Genomic DNA, 23,867 nt, shown 5'->3' on the forward strand with positions numbered 1-23,867 from the left:
GTATGTCTACATGTTCATGTGCATGTGTGTTCTGTGACTGTGCATGCATGTGTGTGCACGGGTGTGTGTGTATGCATGTTTAAGGAATGTGGAGGACAACCTCAGGTAGAGTTCCTAGTGTGTTCTCTCTGATTGGTTAGCTCCTTATTCCCACTCAATTCGTTCAATTCTTGCTACTTTTTGTAGTTTGGAAAATTTGCTCTATTTTATTTTCCCTCCCTCCCTCTCTCCATCCTTTTCTTTATTCTTTCTTTCATACTAAAGATGCCATTTTACTGTTAGCTTCAGCTATAATCTGAAAGAAGCTTCTGTGTAATTTTCATTCCTCTGTGTATCATCTGCCTCTCAGTCTCATCAGCACTTTGCTGTCTTTGCAGCCTTGTTCTGTCACAGAGATGCCCAAGGATGGCTCTCGGGAGTGCTGTCCTCCATCAGTTCTGTAAGTTCTCAGCCAGAATGTTCTCTTACTCCCATCTCCGTATGCACGTCTAGAGAGTCACTTGGATGGGCACTGAAGCTGTCTACTCTCTTTCCATCACGCACTTTCTCTCAGATTCCAGGTCCTTGCTGCCCTGGGTATTCACTATTTTCAGTCGCTCTGTGTTTCTGGATGCTACTTCTCTCTTCAGATGTGTCTAACACCTATTCAACCTGCCAATCACATTTCTACTTTACAATATTTTAGAAGCTCTCTCTCTGGAGTTGTCTTCAAATTTTCTTATTTGTTAGCTTCTTGTTCTCTCATTGGATCTTCTAGTTTATGCTTCATATTTTAAACATAAATGACTACATAATTCTGTTCGATAATTGTGACATATGTGCCTCCAAGGACTAAATTAACTGACCCTGCTCCCTCTCCCTGCAGCAGCATTTTCAGGTGGGCTCTGCGGTGCACTGGTTAGCACAGGGGATGTCTAGTGTGTGAGCAGCACATTCTCCTGCTGGGTGAACTGCGATTGCTAGATTATATCTGTTGAAAGCTTATTGTTGGGAGTGTTTGAGTTCTTGATTTAAATTCCATAGACAGGAGTTATCTTTACCTCTGTGCACAAATTATGACCTGCTGTCTCACTTGACAGTTTTAAACAGAAATTTCTATGTGCTTTTCTCACACAGGGACCATGGATTCAGATTGTAAATTCAAGAAGGAAAGTTCTACCTCTCTCTCTCTCTCTTCCTCTTTCCTACTCTTCCCCCCTTTCACTCTCCTGTTCCTCCTCCACCTCCTCTTCTCTACTCCTCCACTGGTGACAATTTAGTATTTGATATCCAGAAACAACATAAGCTGAAGGCAAAAGTAAATCATCAATACCAAAGTTGGTTTATTTTTCTTTCTGGGCAAAAGTTCTTCACTCAAGTGTTGCAAACTGAGGCAACACTGGGCTTTGTGACATCCTTGAGTGGATGTGACCAGCTCAGTAAGAATGTGTATTGCCTGAACCCTGTTCCTGTTCCAGGGGATCATGATCAATACGGCTGGAGTGAAATGCGGCTACCAAAGGCTGCTGGGAAGGCTGATATCTGGCAGAAATGTGGCTACCGAGGGCTGCTGGGAAGGCTGATATCTGACATTCTGAGCAGAGACAGGCAGTTACCTATGGCTGCTCAGTTTTCATATTGTTTTGCCATGAGGGAAGCATTTAGCAGGGGAGCCTGAGGTGAAGGCCGACACCTTCCCCGTCTATAATGAGAGACCCAGGAGAACTGAAAAAAGGAACGAGGACTCAGACCTGCCCAGGACAACCCAGAATAGAGAAGGCAGACTTCAGTCTGAGCAGCCAACTGAGATCTTTTTAAGGAGACTGGAGAGAGATGTTCCTCAGGAAATCTGGCATGCCCTTTGACTGGAAGATATAAATGTATGTGAATTATGTGTGTTTTTGGAGCTGATGAAACGCCATCCAGAACTGGTTGTGACCAGCTCCGCAGAGCTTCTGAAAGGCCACACCTTCTGGTCATGATCAGGGGCCCCTAAGGAAGCTTGAGCATATCAATGTGCGTTCTTCCCATTATCTCAGAGACTTCATGGATGAGGGACTGAGATCAATCAAAACAGTGTGGAGCAAACGCTGCATAGTTAATCCCCCTCCGGCTGCTGAGGCTTTGTGAAGAGAGAGAGCTATTGCTGATCAAAGGGGCTGGTTATTCATAAACCTCTAAAGCTTGCTGGAGTTTATAGCTAGCTATAAATGGATCTTTCTCTTCCTATGACTTTCTTTTATTTCTTTTTCTTATTTCTTACTTTAAAAAAACTGAGATGGGCTGCTTCTGTAGTTTGGGCTGGCCTTGAACTGTGGTCATCCTGTCTCTGAGCATTCGGATTTCAGGTGTGAGCTACCATGTCCAGTCCCATAGATCTCTTTCAATATGGCTGTGAATTGTCCACTAACACGAAATAGATGGAAAGCAGTCAACTTTATGTCTTTGAGTGTATTTTGTTCTTTATTCTTCATCTATTTGGAATGTGCTCTCTCTCTCTCTCTGTTTCTCTCTCTGTCTCTGTCTCTGTATGTGTGTGTGTGTGTGTGTAGTGAGAGACACCGAATGCTCTAACCCTACTTATCAACCACCACAGATAATATATACATGTGGACTCAGCAAGTCTAGGTGGCCTGAAATTCTACATTTCTAACAAGGCCCCAAATGATATAGGGCCTGCTTGTTCTGTGGATGGGTAGAGCAGAGTCTCTGGGCTGTGTCTCTGCCTCAAGGGGCTTACACAGAATTTGCTACTGGTAATCACACTTCACAATGATAATTCCCAAGTCCAGCTCTTTGCAATGTATAGCTCTGTTAAGAGCAGTTGGTGAGAGAAGACCTCTCTACCATTAAGGGACATCTTAACTATCAAATGGATGAGTCTAACAGGCTAGTGCTGATGGAGGAGTCAGACCTGGATGGCTGAGATAGAGTCACGTGGTAGGCACGTGATGGATGTTCTAAAGAGCTATGGGAAGATTTGCTGATGGGCTAGATACGGAGGTGTGTGAAGAAAGGGGGAGACAGACCAGATGCAAAAGACTTTGGCCTAATGAACTTGTTGAGTGGCATTCCTATTTCCCGAGAGAGACAGGTGTGGAAGCGTCCATGTGGGTGGGTGGCCGGACAGACCGAGAAAAGCACGTGTGTGTGTTAGTTTTATGTCGCCTCTTCTGCAGCTGGAGACCAGGACAGAGCAGAGGTCCAGAAGGTTTTGCCTAAAGCAATACAAGATCTGCACACTAAAAAAATGTAAATAGTTCGCACAGAAGAAGGCAGTGAAAACCCTGGCCAAAGCCGATTAAAACTGGCCGCCGGGACAGGCACTGTCTCAAATCCATTCGGCCCTGCACAAATCTCTAGGCCACTGGGTGGAGAGTTAAGATGCTAATGAAGGATGGGATGGTAGGTAGCACCATGTAACGGAGCTTGAGCGAGATGGTCCATGCTGTGCAAAGGAGCCCACAAAGCACAGTCCACTGTGTGCTAAGCACCACTGAGCTCCTGAGCTAGCTCTCTGCTCTGGCCAGTTTGCCCATCCTTTCTCTTAACAAACTGTTGTCTCAGAGTCCACTGCAACTATGTGTCTCTGCTTAGTTCTTTGGAGACTCAAGAATCCAGAACCCATCTTGAAGTGCCCAGGAACCCTGATATAAGCCAATATTAGTTCCATGTTCTAAAGACAGGGCCTCAAAGGCTATAGCTATCTGGAGAAGCCTGATGCTGGAGATGAAGCCTGGCTTATTGTGGCATTACATTATCTTATTCAAAGATCACAGCAGCCTTATGGATTCACAGTTACTGAAATTACACTTAAAAGCTGCTAACAAGTGCTGATTCCCCTTTTGGGCCCACAAGGTAACTAAAAGTAAGGTGTGAGAGCCTGAATGCCTCCCCGCCTTCAGTTTTGTATCTGTGGCTGGGTTACGACTTAGAGGTAAACAGTGGTCCTTAGCCTTCCCTGATGGGTCACCTTGCACTTCAGGAAGAGCAAACCTCTCAGATGAGGACAATCATCCATGAAGATGAGGCTGTACTCTTGTAAAAATCAAATAAACAACTAACAGCACACTGGACTACTGCACAGAATGAAGCTGAAATAATGGTAGACCAGTGATGGGCAGGACTACAGTTTGACCAAGGCTCCTTAATGTGGTAATGCTCTTGCCCTTTATCCAAGGTTTATTTTCATTTGTGTATGTGTGTATGAATATGTGTACTTACATGTGCACAAACAACTTTGGAGAAAAGAAGAGGATGTTGGATCACCTGGGGCTGGAGTTACAGGCAGTTGTGAGATGCCTGATGTGGTGCTAGAAACTGACCTCTGGTCCTCTTCAAGAACAGCAAATGTTCTTAACCACTGCGCCATCTTTCTAGCCCACCTTGCTGTCTTTTAACCGCTTGTTTGTACCCTGGGTCCCGGTGTCTGTTTCTTTTCCCACTGTGGCTACTTTCTTCACTCTGCTTTTTGACATTACGTATCTATCTAGTTGGCCTCCCTAAGCCTAGCCTGTTGGAACTTCTAGTGATGTCAATATTTTCAATTTAGAGATGGGGTAAAAAGCAGCTATTCAGTGTCTCTAGGTCACCTGATCTCAAGGTGAAGCCCAGAGCAAGGCTTACTGAGGCCTAGATGTCCAGTGTAGTGGCCATCAGGTCCACTGAAGCAGCCAGCCAGCAGAGAGGTGACGATAGAGATTAGACTCAGCATGAGTGGCCAGCCAGACTCGCCACATGAATGTGCAAGTTTAGTTATGTATCTAGTGGCTTAACCTGTGAGATGTTGAACTCTGGAGCTGCTGGCTAAATCCAGTTGATAGGCACACAGTTCTAGACAGACCTGGGCCAGGATGGCTCTGCCCGATTCTGCCTGCTAACTGTGTGTCTGCTACACACTGTTAAGGGCTCAGAGTTTCCACCATTTTCCTGTGTGACGGTGAAGGACACATGAACTGAAGTTTCCAGAAAAAAATAGTCACACCTGTGTAAAAGGTTCAAAAAGGCTGATCAACTGATTGATCTCTGTGATTGTGGAGTCACTTCTTACGGATCTGGAGCCAAATCACCTTGGGCTACTTTTAGCCCCTTTAATGGGTATTTATCACTCTCCTCTGTGTTTGACCACATATCCGTGGGACTGTGAAGCAAAATCCTATCTGGAATGTTCAAACAGACCCCCATCCTCCACCCACCCAAAGGCTAGGGATGTCTTCAGAGAGTTGAAGCCCCAGCCGAGACTTCCAGGCTTTGCTGTAACCACCTAGCGGATATTCCTATTAGTTTAGTGGGTGTGTTTGTACGTGTGCATACAAGTATCCATGGAGGCATGAAGTGGGCATCAGATCCATCGGAGCTGTAGTTTTATGTATTGCCTGATGTATGTGCTGAACTCTGAACATTGCCACTCTGATAGAACAATCAGCCCTCTTCACCGCTGACCCAACCCTCCAGACTCCTTATTGCTTTTCTTTTTCAGTGTGTATGCGTGTGTGTGTGTGTGTGTGTTGCGTGCTTGCACATTCATATGCATGTTCTTACTTGTGCAGGCATAGATGATGTACAGGCTTGACTGTACATGTGTGCCAGTGTTTGTGGAAGCTGGTGTGGTCAACCTTTGCTATAACTCCTCAGGCACCATCCGCCTTCCCCCTTCCCCCTTTCTAATGTAGATTCTAGAAATCCATCTCACGTCCTTACATGAGATGTAAGGCAAGCACTTACTGAGGTATTTCCTCTCTCTCACAGCGGTTTTCGAGTCTTCATCTCCTTTAAGGACTTAACGTGTTCCACTCTCTCCGCCTGGCGCCACTGCCCACCTAATTCAGGCGTCTCAGATGTGGCCCAAAGTAACGTACAAGAGGTCAGGTTTTCAGACCTAATCTGTGTCGCTGGAGGACAAACTCATTCACAGAAGGGTTGTAAACAACTCCTGAGCCTTTCAATGGCCAGGCCTGTAGGTCTGAGAACACAAGCACGGACGGAAATGGACTCAGAGCACTGGAACTACCTGGAATGGACACCCACCTTTCTTCAAGAACACAGACTCTTGCCCATGTCATAGTCCAGAGCTATCAGAGAATGAGAGGGGCATGAAAGGAATGGACTCAGCCCTTGCAGCCTGAGAGTGTGCTCCAGTCCCTGCAGGCTGGTCTTCCACTCACCACTGTTGCTGCGTGTCCTGAGGTCAGATCCATCTCCTGATCCATCAGCTTCTTCAGGAACCTCCACGAGCTCTGACGTCTTGGAGAAAAGAGGAGACAGCACAGAGTAAACCAGTGAGCCATGATGTATCATGGGCCTACTGAGTATAGAACTTTAATGCCCGTTCTGGATCTAGAGAGGGATTTGTATTGCATTTGTGAATTTTCAGTTGTTATATATGGTCCATCATTGATTGACATGCTAAGGGTCATACAATTGTCCACATATACTCACACACTTTAGCATATTTTTATTCAAATCACATTTAGCTCCATTTCTATGGTTCTTCCAGTAGCTGAGAGTTAACATCACCGTTTGAACTTCCAATGAGAATGATACCCTCTTCAGAAGGTCATCAGGTCATGTCACAAATTCCAGGAGCCTGGGGAGGGCTCAGTTTTTAAAGTGGTTGCGGTGTGAGCATGAGAACCTTAATCTGGATCACTCACACTTACATAAAAACCAGGCATGGGAGGACAGGTGCTTATAACCCCAGTGTCGGGGGCCACAGGGACAAGCAGATCCCTGAGCTTACTGGCTGGCCAGGTGAGCTGACCTGGTGAACTTCAGGGTTACTGAGAAACTTCATGTCAGAAAAAACATGGTTAAAATGGTTGCAAGTGAGAGGAGAGAGAGAAATGCCTTGCCTTGACCTTTGACCTCCATATTCATGCACACACATTTTTGCATACCCTCATGGGAACATTAGCACATACTAAAACACATGTACAATGGCACAAGTAATATTCTACGTGCCGAGAGACAGTGTCCACCGGAGCCAAACACTTCCATTTTACTAGCAGATCCTTCAGGGCGCACGTGGAATGGCCATTGTAATAACCCCGACACAGCTGTTACACTTTCATTCTTAATAAAATAGGAGACATGTCAGTGTGTCTTCCAGAAATGCTAAACAGTGCTTTCTTCTGTGTGGGTTTAGTCTTTACAACCAACTGAGCCAAAGGATGGGGAGGTCTGTCCCTTTCCTCTTTAGCGTCCCCTACAGTGCCAGCAAACTACCACGGCTATTCACATTTCTGAGAAGGCAGACCTAGCTGGTGTCCATGTTATGCATGAGCTAGGAGAACACATGGAAGCTGCTTTTCATTCTTTTAATTGCCACTTTTCTTCTTGAGAGTTTCACTCACGTAGACAATGAAACATGATTATATATATTTTTTTTATTTTGGAAGTCCGTGGAAGAACAAAGCTTTCAATGAGTTTAAGGATGGTTTCTTAGCAATCGTGTGGCTTCAGAAGGCTTTCTAGTCTCACATGCCTGACCTGTGTTCTTACTCTCTACCACTGGGCAAGGAGTGCACACCTGTTTGCCACTAAGCTTCGACCTCAACGACTCGTTGAGGATGGGTAGCCACTGAGTTTGCGGACTCTCTCTCTCTCTCTCTCTCTCTCTCTCTCTCTCTCTCTCTCTCTCTCTCTCTCTCTCTCTCTCTCTCTCTCTCTCTCCCTCCCTCCCTCCCTCCCTCCCTCCCTCCCCCCCTAGTGCTGGGGTTACAGTCAGTCACAAGAACTGCCACTTCTTGGACTCAAACTTGGGTCTTCATGCTTGCCAGCTAGTACTTAGATAGCTGAGCCACCTCCTCCCCTTCCCACCCAGACAACTTTACGGAACAGAAGACGAGGTCAATTACCGAGGTTCTGGGGGGAGAGTCAGACCCACTGCCTGAGCTGCCCTTCTTTGTTCTCTGGGCCAGGGAAGTGCCAAATCTGAGGGCCTCATACACAGGGTCCACCTTATTGCCACAAGCTGCAAAAGAAGAAGAGACCCATTTCAGAGAGCCCAACTGACCCAACAAGCCAGATCTCTGTCAAAGAGTCTTGGGGACCTGACCAGGGGCAGGCTTCTTTCCCAATGAACGAGGGCTCACATCAAATGCCCTTGCCTCTGTGTGGAACTCCACACATCCAGCCAGAACTGATCAGAACATGAGAGAAAATATCCACACCACATCTTTAGATGCACTTTATTAAACAGTGTGTGTCATTTGCTGAGTTTCTACTCAGCATTGATAAATATTTTATATTACATATACTATATTAATATATTGCATATTATATATGCTATATATAGTTATATATACTATATACATAAACAATTGTGAGAAGTAGTGACCACTGGCCCCATTTTCCAGCATGTGGCTGAAGGTTCAATGATGCTTGATAAATGGGGAGCTGACTCTACACATGGGCTGCAGGGTGCCATGTCCAATGCTGATGGTTGCATGGGTGTGTCCTTTGATTCTGATGGCTAGACAAGTATGTTGTCTTGTTGCTGAAGGTTTAGAAAGCATGGCATCTACTTTTGAGGCTCTGCTTTTTTGTTTGAGTTTTTCCAAGACAAGGTTTCCCTGTAACAGTCCCACCTGTCCTGGTGTAGACCAGGCTGGCCTCAAACTCACTGAGATCCTCCTGCCTCTGCCTCCCGAGTGCTGGGATTAAAGGCGTGCACCAGCACTGCCCGGCTGACACTGCTACTTTTAAACTCCATTAGGGAGAGCATATGTTTCATCTCCAGAAATTATTAGAGCTAAGAAGCTCTGCTCTTCCACTGGCTTTGCAGCTCCTATAGGGTCACCGTCATCATTGGCACCTCCGTGCATCCTCGTCCCAACTCACCAATGGGCATAACTTCTTTAATGCATCCAAACTGCTCATGAATGAGCAAAGGGGAGCTGTAGTAACGCCGAAATCCCTTTGGCTGGGGAGAGAATGAAAAAGAGAAAGACTTAATGTCAGAGAGGAGATAGAGAAAACTAAGCAGCAGTTCTCAAGATAAACCCAGTTGTTGCCTCCCTTGAATGTACTGACATAGCCTGCTGCTGTTATAATTTACCACTGACTAGGGGAAGGGGATAGAGGAACAGAGGGAGGTGAGCCAGCTAATGTTTCATCTAGACAGCAAGCTCCCAGCCTTCTGTCCTTGCCTCTTCTACTCTGCTCTATAAGCTCACTATGTGCTGAACCCTCACCCCCACCGCAGAATACATCTCACAGTTTTCCACCACAGCTTACTGTGGGTGCTTCAGATGATAGAAAGCCCACACAGGGGAAGGTAGAGGTCAGGACATGCCCAAGGCCCTTGTATGCTTTCAGGGTGCCACCCAGAACCATCAGCCTTGCTTTCTGGGTTCGGTTGTATTTCTGACTTGTGGTCTTTCATTGGCTTGTTGGAAGTATCCTTAGAAATACAGAGGGGGACAGATTGCAAGCCAGAGTCACTGGATGCACTTTCTAAGGACCTGAATTTGATACACCCCAGGGTTGGCAGGTGACTTGAAACCCATAAGCACCTATGAATCCTCACACATCTCTTGCAAGTGGTGCCCATCTTTGAGCACTGCTAGAGATTGGGGTTAGAGGCAGCTCCCCACCCTGAAGCAGGTCTCTGATAGCATTGCATCTGGTGTTAAGCCATTGTCCCTAGTTATCATGAACTTTTTCTTAGAGTCAGAGAAGACATTAGAATTCCTTCCTGGGCTGGAGACTGTTGCTACTTCCTTATGGCAGACATTCTTGGTGTAATACTTTGGACACTCTGGGTTCAGTGGTCTTTAAAATGTGTTCAGGTATATACTGGGACTGAAGGTCACACTCCTGAGATGGCCTGAGCAGATGTGCACAGACCAGGAGATCTCCTTTAGTCTGACCCACGTGACTGTCACAGGGACACTCAGGTGTGTGTGTGGGTGGGTTAGCTTCAGTCTTCTCTCCACCCCCACTCAACAGCTAATGGCAACCACACAGTATCAAAGCACCCTAGTTTGCACTGGCTAATGGGGGCTCCTGTAATGTTTAATGTTCACTCTGAAACCCTGAATTGTCCCAGGAAGAGGAATGAAGCGCTACGGCTGAGAAGTCCCCACCTGAGAGGTGGGACACTCCCTGAGGGTCGGACTCCTGTTCGGTGTAGCACATTCGTTACAGATATTGGCACGTCTCAGCTCCTTCACTGTGCCAATTTCAGTGCTTCTGGGGCCGCTTCAGAACTCCTGAGAAGGCGTTTCTCGGGTGTGGCTTTCCTGGGACAGACTCCTAAGGACTCAGAGTGTTCCAGGGCTCTGTCTGTCCTCACCAGTCCTTACCAGCTTGCCCATGCAGCGCTGGGGTGCCAGGCCGTCTGCACACTTGTGATGGATGCTCATCTTACAGGCCCCGCAGCGCAGTCCGTGCTTAGCGTGTGTTCCTGTCAGGCACACAGCACACTTTGGTTAGGTACAGCCTGCCCTTTCCTGTGATCTGGTCAGAAATCACTGAAAGAAAGGGAAACTTCTAGCCAGTTAATTCTTATCTGAAGACTGATAAGATTATCAAGTTTTTCAGGAAACTTGATAAATGGAAAATTTTAATATAACGTATCCTCTCCCCCACCTCACATTTCCTGCTTAAGATATCCACTCTGCTTGTTCCCTTTTTATGTTCGTGACGTTAGCAAGTCTGAACACCCGTGCTTTCTTTGTCTTAATTCAGGTTAGCAAAATCCATGTTCTTTACTGTGCATGCTGGTGGTCCATCGTCCATCTCTTCTCTTTTGAACCCTGCTGAGTCATGCTGGTCCTACCATCTCACCCATTCTCACCTGCTCACCGTGACGGGGAGGTGTGGCAGTAGTGGCGGGAAGCTTGCAATCCCTCATGCCTATGAACTGTCAGTCATGTGACTTTCTTTCAGTCCTCTGGATGGTTTAGCTCTTTAGTCCCTCAGGGTCCCTGCATGCGCTGCTTTCCTTATCTGCAATGCTGCTCGCTCTCTCTTCACTTGTCTAGTGACCCCTCATACTTTGACTCTGTCATTCATACCAAGGATTTCCCTTCCTTCCTTGTATCTCCACACCACCCCCTTCCTCCTTCTGTCCTCCCTTCCCTTCTTCCATCGTCCTCTCCTCTCATCCTCTCCCTCATCTTCTTCTCTTCCCTCTTCTCCCTCTTACTTCCATCCTGTTTCCGTTACTCTCATCTCTCTGTCTTGTCTCTGTCTCTCCTTCTCCCCCTCTAATTTTCCAGCTTCCAGCCTCTCCCTTTATCTCTCCCCACTTCTTCATACTGGAGATGAACACTGGGGTCTCACACATGCTAGGTATGCACTCAAGTCTCTGAGCCACAACCCAGCCCTCTAAGGTTCTTTCTTGCAGCACCCCGGGACTATCTTTTAGAACATTCACCATAACTAACAACAAGCATTTACATGAAAGCTTGCTTTTGTTTCTCTTTCCTTCTGGAGGGTGAACTCAATGAGACCAAGGCTGGTGTGCCTTGCTGTGCTGCTGCAAACCTTGCCCTGTGCACAACATATTAAATAAACTAATGAACAAACCCCTTCACGATCCCAGTACACAGTGAAGCAACAGTGACAGATCTGAGGTGCCTCATGGGAGCAGACTCTTTGACACTGGAGGAGTATCTGGTAGCTGAGAGGATGTGAAGTTCTATCTGCATTGTTTAATCTTAAAAATGAGAAGTCAGGGGATGTAATTTGTCCCAAGGCAATCGAGGTCCCGCCTTGTTCCTTTCTTTCACAACTTGCCTCAAATACCTCCTCCCATTTTGGCAGGATTGCTTAATGTATGTGGTGATGAAGTTGGGATTAATTAGATGGTATAACAAAGAAACGCAAGGACGCACAGTTCGTGTGGAAAAGCAACGTGTCAGCCTGTCCACTGGGAGGTGCCACCTGGAAAGTCCCTTCAGGAAGCACCATTTAACAGAGGACCTGTCTCTGCTAAGATTGAAGCTGCCCCCTCAGCACGTGCATGCGTGTACGCGTGTACAATACATGCCTGCAAGCATGCGTGCACGCACATACACACCATGAAAGCATATTACTTGTTTATACACTGTGGCAGAAAAGTCCCCCACCCCCTTTTTCTGAGAATAATCCCTCAGGTAAAGCAAGTTGTATTTCCAAAGACTGGCCTTGGAAAGCAATGACTTCCATTTCAGTTCTGAGCTCACTCTCTGTGCCTGCGTGGGAAGGTAAGCAAGATCTTCAAAAGGAAGTGGCTTCCCTGTGAGCTGGCCTCTAAAATGGTGTCATTATAAATGATGGTCTCTTTTCCCTCATCTATACATTTCCTTTTCCTGACTCCGGTTTTCCGGCCTGCTTTCATTCTCCGCTGCTTGGCGTGAACCAGACCGCCAGGAATGACTTGGTGCTAGGTGTGCCCACTCCCACTGCGCAGTGACAAGCTTGACTTAAGGGGAAAAGCTTCTACTCGCAGCTTCAGAGATCAGGGAGAGAGTGATTTGGATCAATGCAGTGGTCTGGTTTCTTCTAGAAAGATTTGGAGAAGGCCTGGTCTGACTTCTTTTTGTGACTCCTGCCTTCCACCTCCAAGGCTTTGTTGTGTGTTCCCTTATGTCTGACTAGAGAGAAGTATATAGTATTGAATTTTAATATGTCCACACTGACTCTTCGAACTTAAAAATGCAACCGCACACTTCTGATCCCTTAACTACCTCATTATGACACTATACTGTTAGCAGCCGTGTGGTGAGACATAACTTCAAAAAGAGCAGGTTAAAGCCAGTACAATACTGATTAGGGTCTACATAATGGGCTGTTTCATGATCTTGTATTACGTTAAGTAATGTGTTAAACAGGGGGTTACTGAGCCATCCATTCAGAACTAAATGCTCAAGGCTAGAGTGTAAGGAAGTCTACACATATATGTTGGGGAAAAACACCTAAACGCTTTTCCATCAGGGCTGGGGAAATGTGTGGGGGTTAAAGTGCTTCCCGTGTAAGAGTGAGGACCTGAGCATGGATCATTAGAACCCATTGAAGTCTCATGTGCCTCCTTTCCATAGCACACGCCTGAAACCCCAGCATTCTCACGGGGAGATGGGATCCCTGCAAGCTGGTGGGTCACCTGGTCCAGAGGACACAGTGGCCAACAACAAGAGATCCTGTTGCAAACAAGGTGAAAGATGTGGACCAATATCTGGTTCTTTGACTGCCACATGTGTTACAACTTAAAAAACAGCGCCCCCCCCCCAGAGGGAGGGAGGGAGGGAAAGAGGACAGAAAGAGAGAGACAGAGAGAGAGAGACAGAGAGAGAGAGAGAGAGAGAGAGAGAGAGAGAGAGAGAGAGAGAGAGAGAGATTAAGAACTATATGCAAAGATTTGATTTCTCCCTCCATGCTGGTAGCTACATCTACTGGATTAGAATGCCACGCTATTAATGAAAATTATTAGGTATGTATTTTAAACAGTTGGCCATACTGTTTAATTTTTCTTTTTCTTTATGTGGTACTGGAGATTAAGCTTATGGCTTTGCACATGATTGACAGGGGCTTTACTAGTAAGTAAGCTATATCCCCAGCTCTCGTTTTTTTCCTTTTTCCTTTTCACTTTTGAGACCAAGTCTGGCTATATAGCACAGCCTGGCTTTGAATTAACTAGGTATGATCCTTTTGACTTTCCTCCTAAGTTTTGAGGGCACAGGCGTGTGCCACCACACTTAGACTGGCTAGATCAAGTTTGTAAGGATGTCGGCACTGAGACATTGCTTGACTCTTGGGAAAGTTCCATATAATGTCAAAGTTAGAGTAAGACTTAACCACTGAGAGCCCTTGATTAGAGAAATAGTATGGGATGGGGTGGGGTGGGGGAAAGGTGGGGAAAGGAAAGACATCTAGCCATACTGCAGTATTCGAATTAGCAACAAACAAGGGCTAAAAGTTAATCATATATGTTTAGATTGCTTCAAGTTTGTCCCATTGTAGAATTAACAACTACAAATCATTTGAGGAAAATTAATGAAAATCACATCAGAAAAAAGGTTTTAAACTATGATTTTGAGAAAACAGTTTTTTCTTCTGAGACAAGGCTCAAGAATGCTATGTAAGCCAGGCTATCACAACCTTTCTACATCAGCCTCCTCAGTGCCTGAGTTACAGATGTGTACCACAATACCCAGCCAGCTTGGGAAAAATACTTCAAGAATGTATAACCCTATATATAAACATGAACATCTATAAATATAGCCGTTCACCCGTATCTGTCAGGGTTATGATTTCCACTTTATGCCTGAAACCACTGGTAGTGCTCAATTCTAAATATACTGCTTTTATTCCTATTCTTTCCTATGATAAGGTTAAAAATTATAACATTAGACCATAATGAAATTTATGTGACTACAAAACCTTCCTGTCTCTTCCCTTTTTGAAAACACCTCATGAATTATACTTTCCATCTTCTTGTGATGGGAGGTGGTAGAAGCCTTTAGGAGGAGGAGGTCAAGTGGGCTGAGCGACATGGGCACTGTGACAGAGCTGGTCTGATAACCAAATGGCCGCGGTGTGATGCCCAGGCAGGTAACTTATACAGCCTGAGTACACTAGAGGAGGGGATGCTGTGTTCCTGAGCGGCAGTGTGTGTGTGTGTGTGTGTGTGTGTGTGTGTGTGTATGTATGTATGTATGTATATATATATATATATATACATATATATATATACACACACATATTGTAGTTACTAACCAACACATACAGGGTATGGCATGCATTTCCACTACACTGACATGCCAGTTCTCTTTGATATAAAGATATGGAGACGATTTCTAAGATCCTAAAGTCACACAAGGCTGGCAAAGCCAAATGAAGGCATGGAGCATGATTCCATCTCTTGGGACCGGAACAAAGGGCAATTTAAAGAAACAGAGTTTGTCAGTGAGCACATACACACACATGGACACACCTGAGAGGAAGAACACTGATACTGTAAGAAAGAATTAAAAATAATTGAGCTATGGGGAGGAATAATTCCTTTCAGGTTTATTCATTTGATTAATAAATGACCCTTGTGGTTTGTATGTAAACTGTTATTTTAGCCAAAGAGGCAGGGACAGACATAGACGGCAGCTTCACTGGGAAGAATGAACAAAGGCTGAGTATGTGATGCACTGCTGGGGAGCTTTCTAGTCCTTCTGTGGTCTCCCATTCAAGCACTAGCTAGGCCCAACCTTGCTTAGCTTCCTAAACCAGAGGAGATCTGGTACACTCTTCCTATTATCTTAGTAGTCCTCTGAAGTGGAGCTAGCCACCTCCCCTTTCTATAGAACTAAGGCCTGGGAGCAGGAACCTGGTTGGGAAAGGAAAGAGGATGAGAGTCCAGTCTACCCTGCTGTGAAACTTAGCTTTCTTCCTTTCTTGGTAGCCTTCTGCTAGCCTTTTGTGAATCAACAGATCTCAACCCTCATCTTTCCATATTTCCTTCACTGAGATTGAAAGAGCAATACTAGGAAGACAGCCACGACCTACCCCACTGCCCCCAAAGTCTGACTGTTTCTTCGGATGAGAAAATATAAAGACAAGTATGATCAATAAGAATGGGGTTGGTGAGAATTAACAAGATATCCAGGGTTTTAAAGTTTCTGGGGCTGCAAATGAACTATTACAACAGTTTCCTCAGAGGAGATATTCTGGTCCCATTCCTGGTTGAGGACATATGAATAAGCCCCCAGGAACTGGAGACAACCCAAGTTCAGTTCCCAGAACTCTAGTCTGATGGCTCCTAACAGATTGTAACTCCAGCCCAGGAGTTCTGACACTCTCTTTTGGCCTCACTGGACACTGACACACATGTGCCATCTATACACATAGACACAAATACACACATGCATTTACATGAAAATAAAAAGTCTTAAAAAGCTCCCTGGGCTGACAAGTATCAGGGCTGTACTGGCCTGCAGCTCAGTGTGAGCCTTAGAAAACATGCAATGTGGAGGTAAAATACACAGAGAATTCTTCCCACTATGCATGCTAAACCCTCTAAGTGGGTGATTGCTTGATGTGGGATTCCCCTCTGTATGCTATGAATGCCATTGGTGAATAAAGAAACTGCCTTGGCCTGTTGATAGGGCAGGACTTAGGTAGGCAGGGAAAACTAAGCTGAATGCTGGGAGAAAGAAGGAGGAGTTAGGGAGAAACCATGTAGCCTCACCAGAAACAGACACTGGAACTTACCTGGTAAGCCACTGCCACGTGGCAACACACAGATTACTAGAAATGGGTTAAATTAAGATGTAAGAGTTAGCCAATAAGAAACCAGAGCTAATGGGCCAGCAGCATTAATTAATATAGTTTCTGTGTGATTATTTCGGGGCTGAGCAGCTATGGACAAACAAGCGGCCTTGTCACGACAATTGCTGATAGTCAGGAACATGCCAGTCAAGGCTGCAAGAGTGTTAGCCATTATGTCTGCTCTGGTGTTCCCAGGTATGCTATGCATCTATTCAGGGACGTGCTACTATATAAGGATTTTCCTAAGATTGAATAAACGGCATTCAGCATTTGGCTGATCTCCTTTCAAATGAAAAAAAAAATGATAAAGGATATTTCTCCTTTAGTCAAAATCGTATTCTAATCTTGGTATTTACACTTTTTTTGGTGTATATGTTTGTGTGTGGTCTGATGTGTGTGTGTGTGTGTGTGTGTCTGTGTGTAGGGGTGCCTGTTTGTGTGTTGGTGTGAATGGCCACTGCACACACATGGGAAGCAGAGCAGAGTGGCAAATGTCTTCCTTCATCTCCTGCTCTTTTATTTTCTTGAGACAGGGCTCTCACTGAGCCTGTGGCTTGCTGTATCTGCTAGCCTGGCTGACTTGCAAGCTTGGAGGATTTTCCTGTCCCTGCCACCTAGAACTGCAGTCGTTGGCATTTGCAGCATTGCCAACTGGGGTTGTTTTGTGGTACTGGGGATTTGAATTCAGGACCTCAGTCTTCCCCACTGAGCCAGCTTTAAAGATTTTGGTTGATTCTTATAAAACTGGGGTTGTAAGACAAATAAAATACAAAAATAAGATGATAGTTTAACAAATTACTATGCCTTCTACGTATAAGCTATATTTGGTTGTTCATATCTGGGTATGTGTGCATGTGTATACACGTGTAATTTATGAAGACAGCATGGCAGAGTGGAAAAAGCTGGGCATAGACTCTTAAAAGGTTCCCACAGCCGTCCTGTGCTCTGAGACCTTAGACAAAGTGCTCAGCTCTGAGTTGCTGACAAGTGGTGCTGAGAGAAGCAGATCTGCACCTCCTGAGCAGCGACTTACTCCGGGGTCACTACTTCCGATTCCTTAAGTCTGAGCTAGCTGCGGCAAACTAAAGAACTGGCCACACTTTAGTGCGAGTCTGAATGCCTCAGTCTTCCTGAGTGCATCGTCTCCAAACCTCTCCTTTAGAGTTACAAACAGGCAAGGTGGGCCTCGCTGTGTGGAAGTTAGTCTCGAGGGGTTGGAGGGATGGCCCAAGAGTACTTATTGCTCTTGCAGAGAACCCAGATCCATCCACAGCACCCAAGTGGTGCCTTCTAGCCTCTGTGGGCACCAGGCATGCACGTGGTTTACATACATACAAATACATACAGGCAAAGTACTCATATGCATAAAACAAATCTTTAAAAAAGAAGCCCCTTCTTCAAAAACTGCTAGTCTTAAGTACATTTGCACATGAATATATTATAAAACACTAATGAAATACATTGTTTATAGAAGAATTCACTCCACAGGGAAGTGAATTGCACTTATCAAGCATATTAATATTTTTATTTGGGTACTATTTAAGTTTCTTTTTCTTTTTCTTTTTTTTATTTTTTGGTTTTTCGAGACAGGGTTTCTCTGTGGCTTTGGAGCCTGTCCTGGAACTAGCTCTGTAGACCAGGCTGGTCTCGAACTCACAGAGATCCGCCTGCCTCTGCCTCCTGAGTGCTGGGATTAAAGGCGTGCGCCACCATCGCCCGGCCTACTATTTAAGTTTCTACATGAGCGTTTATTAAATACTCAGGGAAGAAGTCCATTATTGAAAACCCTCTATCTACTTGCTGCAAATCATCTTGCTAAAAGTTTTTAAGAGTCCCAGCCCACGTTACACACGAGGATTATGTGGATGTCATGAGTTGGGCCTCCTAGAGAGTTCCAAGGAACTGCATCAGAGGGCCACACCCAAGATGATCAAAGAGGGAAAAGACACTAAGGAGGAAAAAACCAAACAAATCAAAAATCAATTCAAGATAAACACATATGTATTCATTCACAGGACAGAAAGTGGGCCAGTCAGGTGTGGAACTTTGATCATCCTGAGATCAGGCCAGAACCTGAGAAGCCATGGAATGCAGCAGGAATGTCCTGAGTACACTGAACGACAGCTGCCATGGTTTCCACTATGGGGATGGGAACGAGAGAAGCTGCAGTGGAGAGAACACTGGGTCTTGGCCTTGTCTAGAGCCCCGAGGAGGGATAGCGACAGAATCGTTCTCCTCCCCTTACCCTGGAGAGCTCTCTCCCACATGGAGCTTCCAGTGATAATTATGCTAATCCTAGTAGCATGAGAAAACCTTTGTGGTATTTAATGTGACATTGACGAACCACGGTTTGGGAGCAGTCTTGTATTTACCAAGAAGAAGCAGGTCCCTCCAGAAATACCTGCTGCGGGAACCTGGGCATGTTGGCTTCTACCAGGGAATAGTTTCATAGTCAAACCTTTCAATGGGAACAACAGGAAAATGGATAGGACTGGAGGTCGTTCTGGAAATAAACCGGATTAGGACCTCAAATAGACAATACTGTAGGTTTTCTCTCATGTACAGAATACATCCATCCATCTATCTGTCTGTCTGTCATTTGTCTGTGTATCTAAGCACCTATCCATCGATCTATCATCAACCTATCTACTACCTATGAATAAGAGTAGACTAGATGGAGGAAGGGATCTAGAGAGTGGAAAGGGGACAGCAGAATGGAATAAGGAAATATGTGTGACATGAAGTAGAGAGAGGAGTGTTTGAGGAAGTGGATAAGAAGTTTTGAGAAGTGGACAAGGTGATGAAAAGAAGGAGTGAAAACTGTATAATGATATAGACATAAACAAATGTCACCACGAAACCCATTACTTTGTATATTGAATAAAAACTGATTAACACAAGACAAATCTTGAAGAGCGTGTGCCCCAGAACTGCAAAATGAAAAATAATGTGTTATAACAAAGCCCAGTAGTGAGTCAGCCAGGACATGGCTGATAGCGGGACAAACGAGTGGTATAACCAATAATGTGGATTGAAAGAGCCAAATAATACCTCGAAGAACTCAGTACTTGAGGGAAGGAAGGGGAAGGAAGGAGAAGAAACAACTCAGGGCTTGTGGAAGACGACTCCTCCCAGCAGCAGTGAGAGGAGAATTAGACACTAATGTGGTGCGGTATCTGCTTCCTTTCTGGAGAAAGCAACAGGTGCTTATTTAGAAGGAGTTCAGTAATAAAGTTTGTATGGGGCAAGAAACTAAGAGTTGAAACTAATAAATAATCTGAAGAAAATTTAAGTATTACTTATTTATTGGGTTTATTTATTTAAATTTAGCTTTTTTATCCTTAATAATAATAAGTGACCCTAAGCATAGTTTCATATAAGCAATATACCAAAATATTGATTAAAATTGATCACATAAAGTATAGTCACAATGGCTGGGGGCTGGTTCAGTTGGTGGAATATGTCTAGTGTGCATGAGGGTCTGGGTGGTAGCTCATCCTACAGTACCATAATTGAAAGGTGGACGTAAGAGGATCAGGGGTTCAAGGTCATCCTTGGCTACACGGAAAGGCTGGCCTTTGTTATATGAGATTTGGTCTCAAAACAATAACAAATTCACAAACACAATGCGGAAAGAGGTTGAAATCAATGTTATTATATAAGATTTGTGAACTTATGTAATACATAATTCCTACAAGTTGAAGGAATAAAGGCAAAGAGCCAAAGGCCTACAGTATTATCCAAATATATGAACCTACAACTAAGAAAATAAATGGATTAGAAAATTAAACATTTAATATATGATAGACTTATTGGGCAGCGATGGCGCACACCTTTAATCCCAGCACTTGGGAGGCAGAGGCAGGTGGATCTCTGTGCCTGCCTGGTCTACAAGAGCTAGTTCCAGGACAGGCACCAAAGCTACAGAGAAACCCTGTCTCGAAAAGCCAAATTAAAAAAAAAAAAGATGGTAGACTTAGAAACCAAAGAGTTAGGGGAAAGGATATAAAGTTCTCTATTGTTTCTCTCTTCCAAATAAGTAGAAACTGAAAAGAAAACCCCAAATGAAGCAGCCACTGGTCGCGTAGGATGGGGCAATCACTCTCACACCTGGCAGCTGGGGGATGGAAATGACATCGCTTGTTGTTAGGTAAACTTGGGACAAGTGTTTCCTTGGTATCAGCTTTTGTTCTAAACATCAGAAACTTACAGAATTTTCAATCACAGGATTGGGTGTTAGGAAAATAACTATACTGCAAAGAATTAACGACAAAAGCTCTTTTCAGCTTTTCTGGTAACAGTGAAATATGTTAAAAAAAACAGCAAAATACCTCAAACTTGAATAGTAAGTTAAAGTTGGGTACATCCATGAATGAACTAGAGTTTTGGCCAGTGGGAGAATTTTAATGGCTGATGTGATGTTCACAAATATAATGGAAAAAGTGTCCCCTCAGAGCAAAAAAGCCCCCAATCTTTAGAAGACGCATTTAAAACAGGCACGTGCATTAAAAGGCTGACGTGGGCACCAGGCGGACTGTCACTGCCTGTGGGTGTGGACTTAGAAACCTTTTCAGTCTTTGTTTTTGCTTGTTTGTATCCCCTCCTTTTCCACAGTGGGCACATTTTCCCTTGTAATAAAAAACAAAGCTGGACATGTATTTGAAGGGAAGTGTTATTTTTGAGGAATAAGAAAAGTAAGATCATGTTGAAACAAGAGGAATTGCTGTGGCAGTTTGGGTTTCGGTGTTCCCATTGCTGGGCAAGGCTGGGAAGGGGGCAGCCTAGGAAAGAATGACGGGGTCTGGGGAGATGGGCGGTGGCGAAAGTGCCGGCTGTGCACACGGGAGGATTTGGATTCTCAGCGCCTTAGTGAACACCTCCTGGTTTGAAGGTCTTCCGGCACACTATGCTGATGTTAAGCAGACTCGGCTCAGTTCAGTGACCTGCTGTTTCTCACCCTTCCCGAAAGGAGCCCGAGACTTCTCACTGTGCTCCCTGTATTATGTACTAGAAGGATCTTGAGCTGAGCAGTGAAAGCGTCATGTTTAGATAGCTCGGAACCCTACGGATCCATCAACAGGTTTCTGTTAAGAGGAAAGAAATGGGAACGGGTTTGCTATCTCAGCTGAATCTAGTCACAGGGCCCAGTTAAAACTGATTAAAAGTAACCTTCCCCTCTCCTCTGCTACCCTCAGATCGACTTAAAAGTCAGAGCCAAGTATTCCAGGAAAGAGAAGTGTAGAGTCCCAAGGCTGATGGTAGGAGTCTTCAGTTTCTCTGCACCTTATTTGCTGAGGCGTGGTCTCTCAATTGAACCCAGAGTTCACTAATAGGGCTGGCTTAAACTAGCCAGCTTGCTCTGAGCATCCCTTGTCTCTGCCTTCAAAGTGATGGTATTACAGGTGGGATGCCTGCCACATCTACTGTCTTTATGTAGGTGCTGGGGCTCGATCCCAACTCCATCCTTGCTTACTGCTTATACAGTCAACACTTTAAGCATGGAGCCATCCCCCAGACTCCCCAGCGAATCTGAAATGCCATTAATCAAGCAGAAAACTTCTAGTAAGGCTGAAAAGACCCCTTGGCCATCTCTCCTTGCCTGCGTCCCCACTCTTCCCTATAGAATGTCGTCTCCAACCCTGTCCTGGCTTCAAAAAATTATTGGCATTCATTGTTTATAAACGCCGCTGTTGATCTTTCCTATCTCAGTTCCTGACGACTAGTGGAAAAACTCTCCTCTCCCCCGCCCCTCACCCACACTTGGCTTTAAAAATAGCAATGAGAGCTGGGTTGGCGCAGGGCCTCCTGGGTTTGGAGTTCACGGCCTTTGCCCCTGGCGCCATCAGTTCATATGTGAAACATGGCCGGCCAGCTTTTCTTCTGGGATGTGTGTTTGGCTTAAGCTTCTAGAGGAGGTGTCTTCTGAATGACCACTTTCTCCTGCTCATCTGGGGGACATTTGGACCTGATGGCTTGACCCTGGATTTGACACTCACTGCTGCTGATTCCTGTCCCCCTTTTCCAAAAGCCTGATCCTACCGCCATTTGTTTCTTTCAGTCTTGTTCTTGGAGCTTGAGGCTGGAGATACCCTATTTATTTAGACTTCCGAAGAATAAGAAGGCCAGTCTTTATGTGTATGACTAATATCAACCTTCTTTCTGCACATGAAGCTATTGTTTATTTTTAGTTTTCATTTTACAGTGCTGGAGGTGGAACCCAGAGCCTCACACCTGCCAGGCACATGTCCTGCCATTAAGTTACATCTCACCCCCTTTAACAATTTTGCTATGAGACATCGAATTACTAAATTTCCTAGGCTTATTTCTTATTTGAGATCTTCCTGCCTCGGCTCTTCGGTGTAGCTGTGAGGACAGATGTGTGCCACCGTACTTGGTATAGAGATTTAAGAATGGATCAGAGCCCACAAGCCAAAAATGACATCGTTCACCATTTTAACACTGACTGTGGGCATCAGTTGTGAGCGAGGTTCTGCTTTTCATCAGTCTGATGGGGCAGAGCCCCTATTCCACCTTTGTTAGTTACTGGAAGTTTTGGAACAAGCAAGTCAAACTCAAGAGCATGAGGTCACTTCTTTAGCTGCCAGCGTCGGGTTAGCATCCCTGAGAAGAGCGGTAATGTGATGTTAGCTTGCTTCTGAGAGCTAATCAAGCCATGGAGCAGGGGACACAGACAGAGAAGTGACGTAGAAAGCTATGAAACACTTCGTGGGACTAAAAAAAAAAAACACAACCTGAGCTGGTAAAGTGTGAACAAGAGGACCTGAACTCAACCCCAGCACCCACACAGAAAGCCAGGCAAGGGCGGCTGGCACTTGTAATACCAGCATTAGGGGGAAGAGATAAGGGGATCCCTGGGGCTTGCTGGCCAGTCAGCCCAGCCCAGTTTGTGAGCCTCAGGTCCCAGCGAGAGATCCAGATTCAAAGGCACAAGGTGGCTGGGCCAGAGAGAGGGCTCGTCAGGTAAAGGTGCCTGACGAGCTGCTCCACCTGAGTGCTGTACCCAGATCCCACATGGCAGAAGAGAAAGCCGATTCCTGAAATGTCTTCTGACATCCACACATGTGCCCTGGCCTGTGTGTATGTGTGTGAGTGTGTGTGTGTGTGTGTGTGTGTGTGTGGAGGGCAAACACCCACACAAATAATAAATGTAACAAAAAAACCACACAGTAAACATCACCTGAGCAATGCCATCTGCAATTTACCTCTGCCCTACACCTGCATGTACACACACACACACACACACACACACACACACAATGCATTTCCCTGACTGAAAGTGGAAGTGTGTGTGTATGCATCCATGTGGTGTATATGGACATGCACATGTGACTCTAGGTGCCGTCCTGCACTTCTGCACTGTCATGCCACTGAGACAGAGCATGGGAGGGAGCTATAGGCATCTGTATTTTCTTTCCTGGCACGACCTGCACTCTGTTTCTATGGCTGGGTGGCTGGGTAGTGTTTAGTTAACGACAGTGAATATACTTCAATAGGATTAGTTGCGGGGTCTCTTCTCCCCACCCCTGACCTCAGGAGGCTTGAAGCACCAATATGTGGACTTGCGTGCTCTATTTTATACTACTGACCCAATTCTGCCATTTATGATGTCATGTTTATTGTTG

The 23,867-nt window shown here is 45.2% G+C and overlaps 1 protein-coding gene across 2 annotated transcripts in view; it reads right to left on the reverse strand.

The window, feature by feature from the left end:
• The window catches only part of Stac (SH3 and cysteine rich domain), a 119,530-nt gene that overhangs the window by 32,447 nt on the left and 63,216 nt on the right, over window positions 1-23,867 (reverse strand). For both annotated transcript variants that reach the window (XM_050139666.1, XM_050139667.1), the window contains 4 exons: window positions 10,287-10,387; window positions 8,821-8,902; window positions 7,836-7,951; window positions 6,144-6,222 (listed from right to left, as the gene is read on the reverse strand). In XM_050139666.1, coding sequence (XP_049995623.1) covers window positions 6,144-6,222; window positions 7,836-7,951; window positions 8,821-8,902; window positions 10,287-10,387 — 378 coding nt within the window. The remainder of the gene's footprint in view (window positions 1-6,143; window positions 6,223-7,835; window positions 7,952-8,820; window positions 8,903-10,286; window positions 10,388-23,867) is intronic.

The sequence above is a fragment of the Alexandromys fortis genome, unplaced genomic scaffold (genome assembly GCF_014885135.2).
Source record: "Alexandromys fortis isolate MF-2015 unplaced genomic scaffold, M_Fortis_MF-2015_v1.1 scaffold_36, whole genome shotgun sequence".
In the NCBI taxonomy this organism is placed as follows: domain Eukaryota; kingdom Metazoa; phylum Chordata; class Mammalia; order Rodentia; family Cricetidae; genus Alexandromys; species Alexandromys fortis.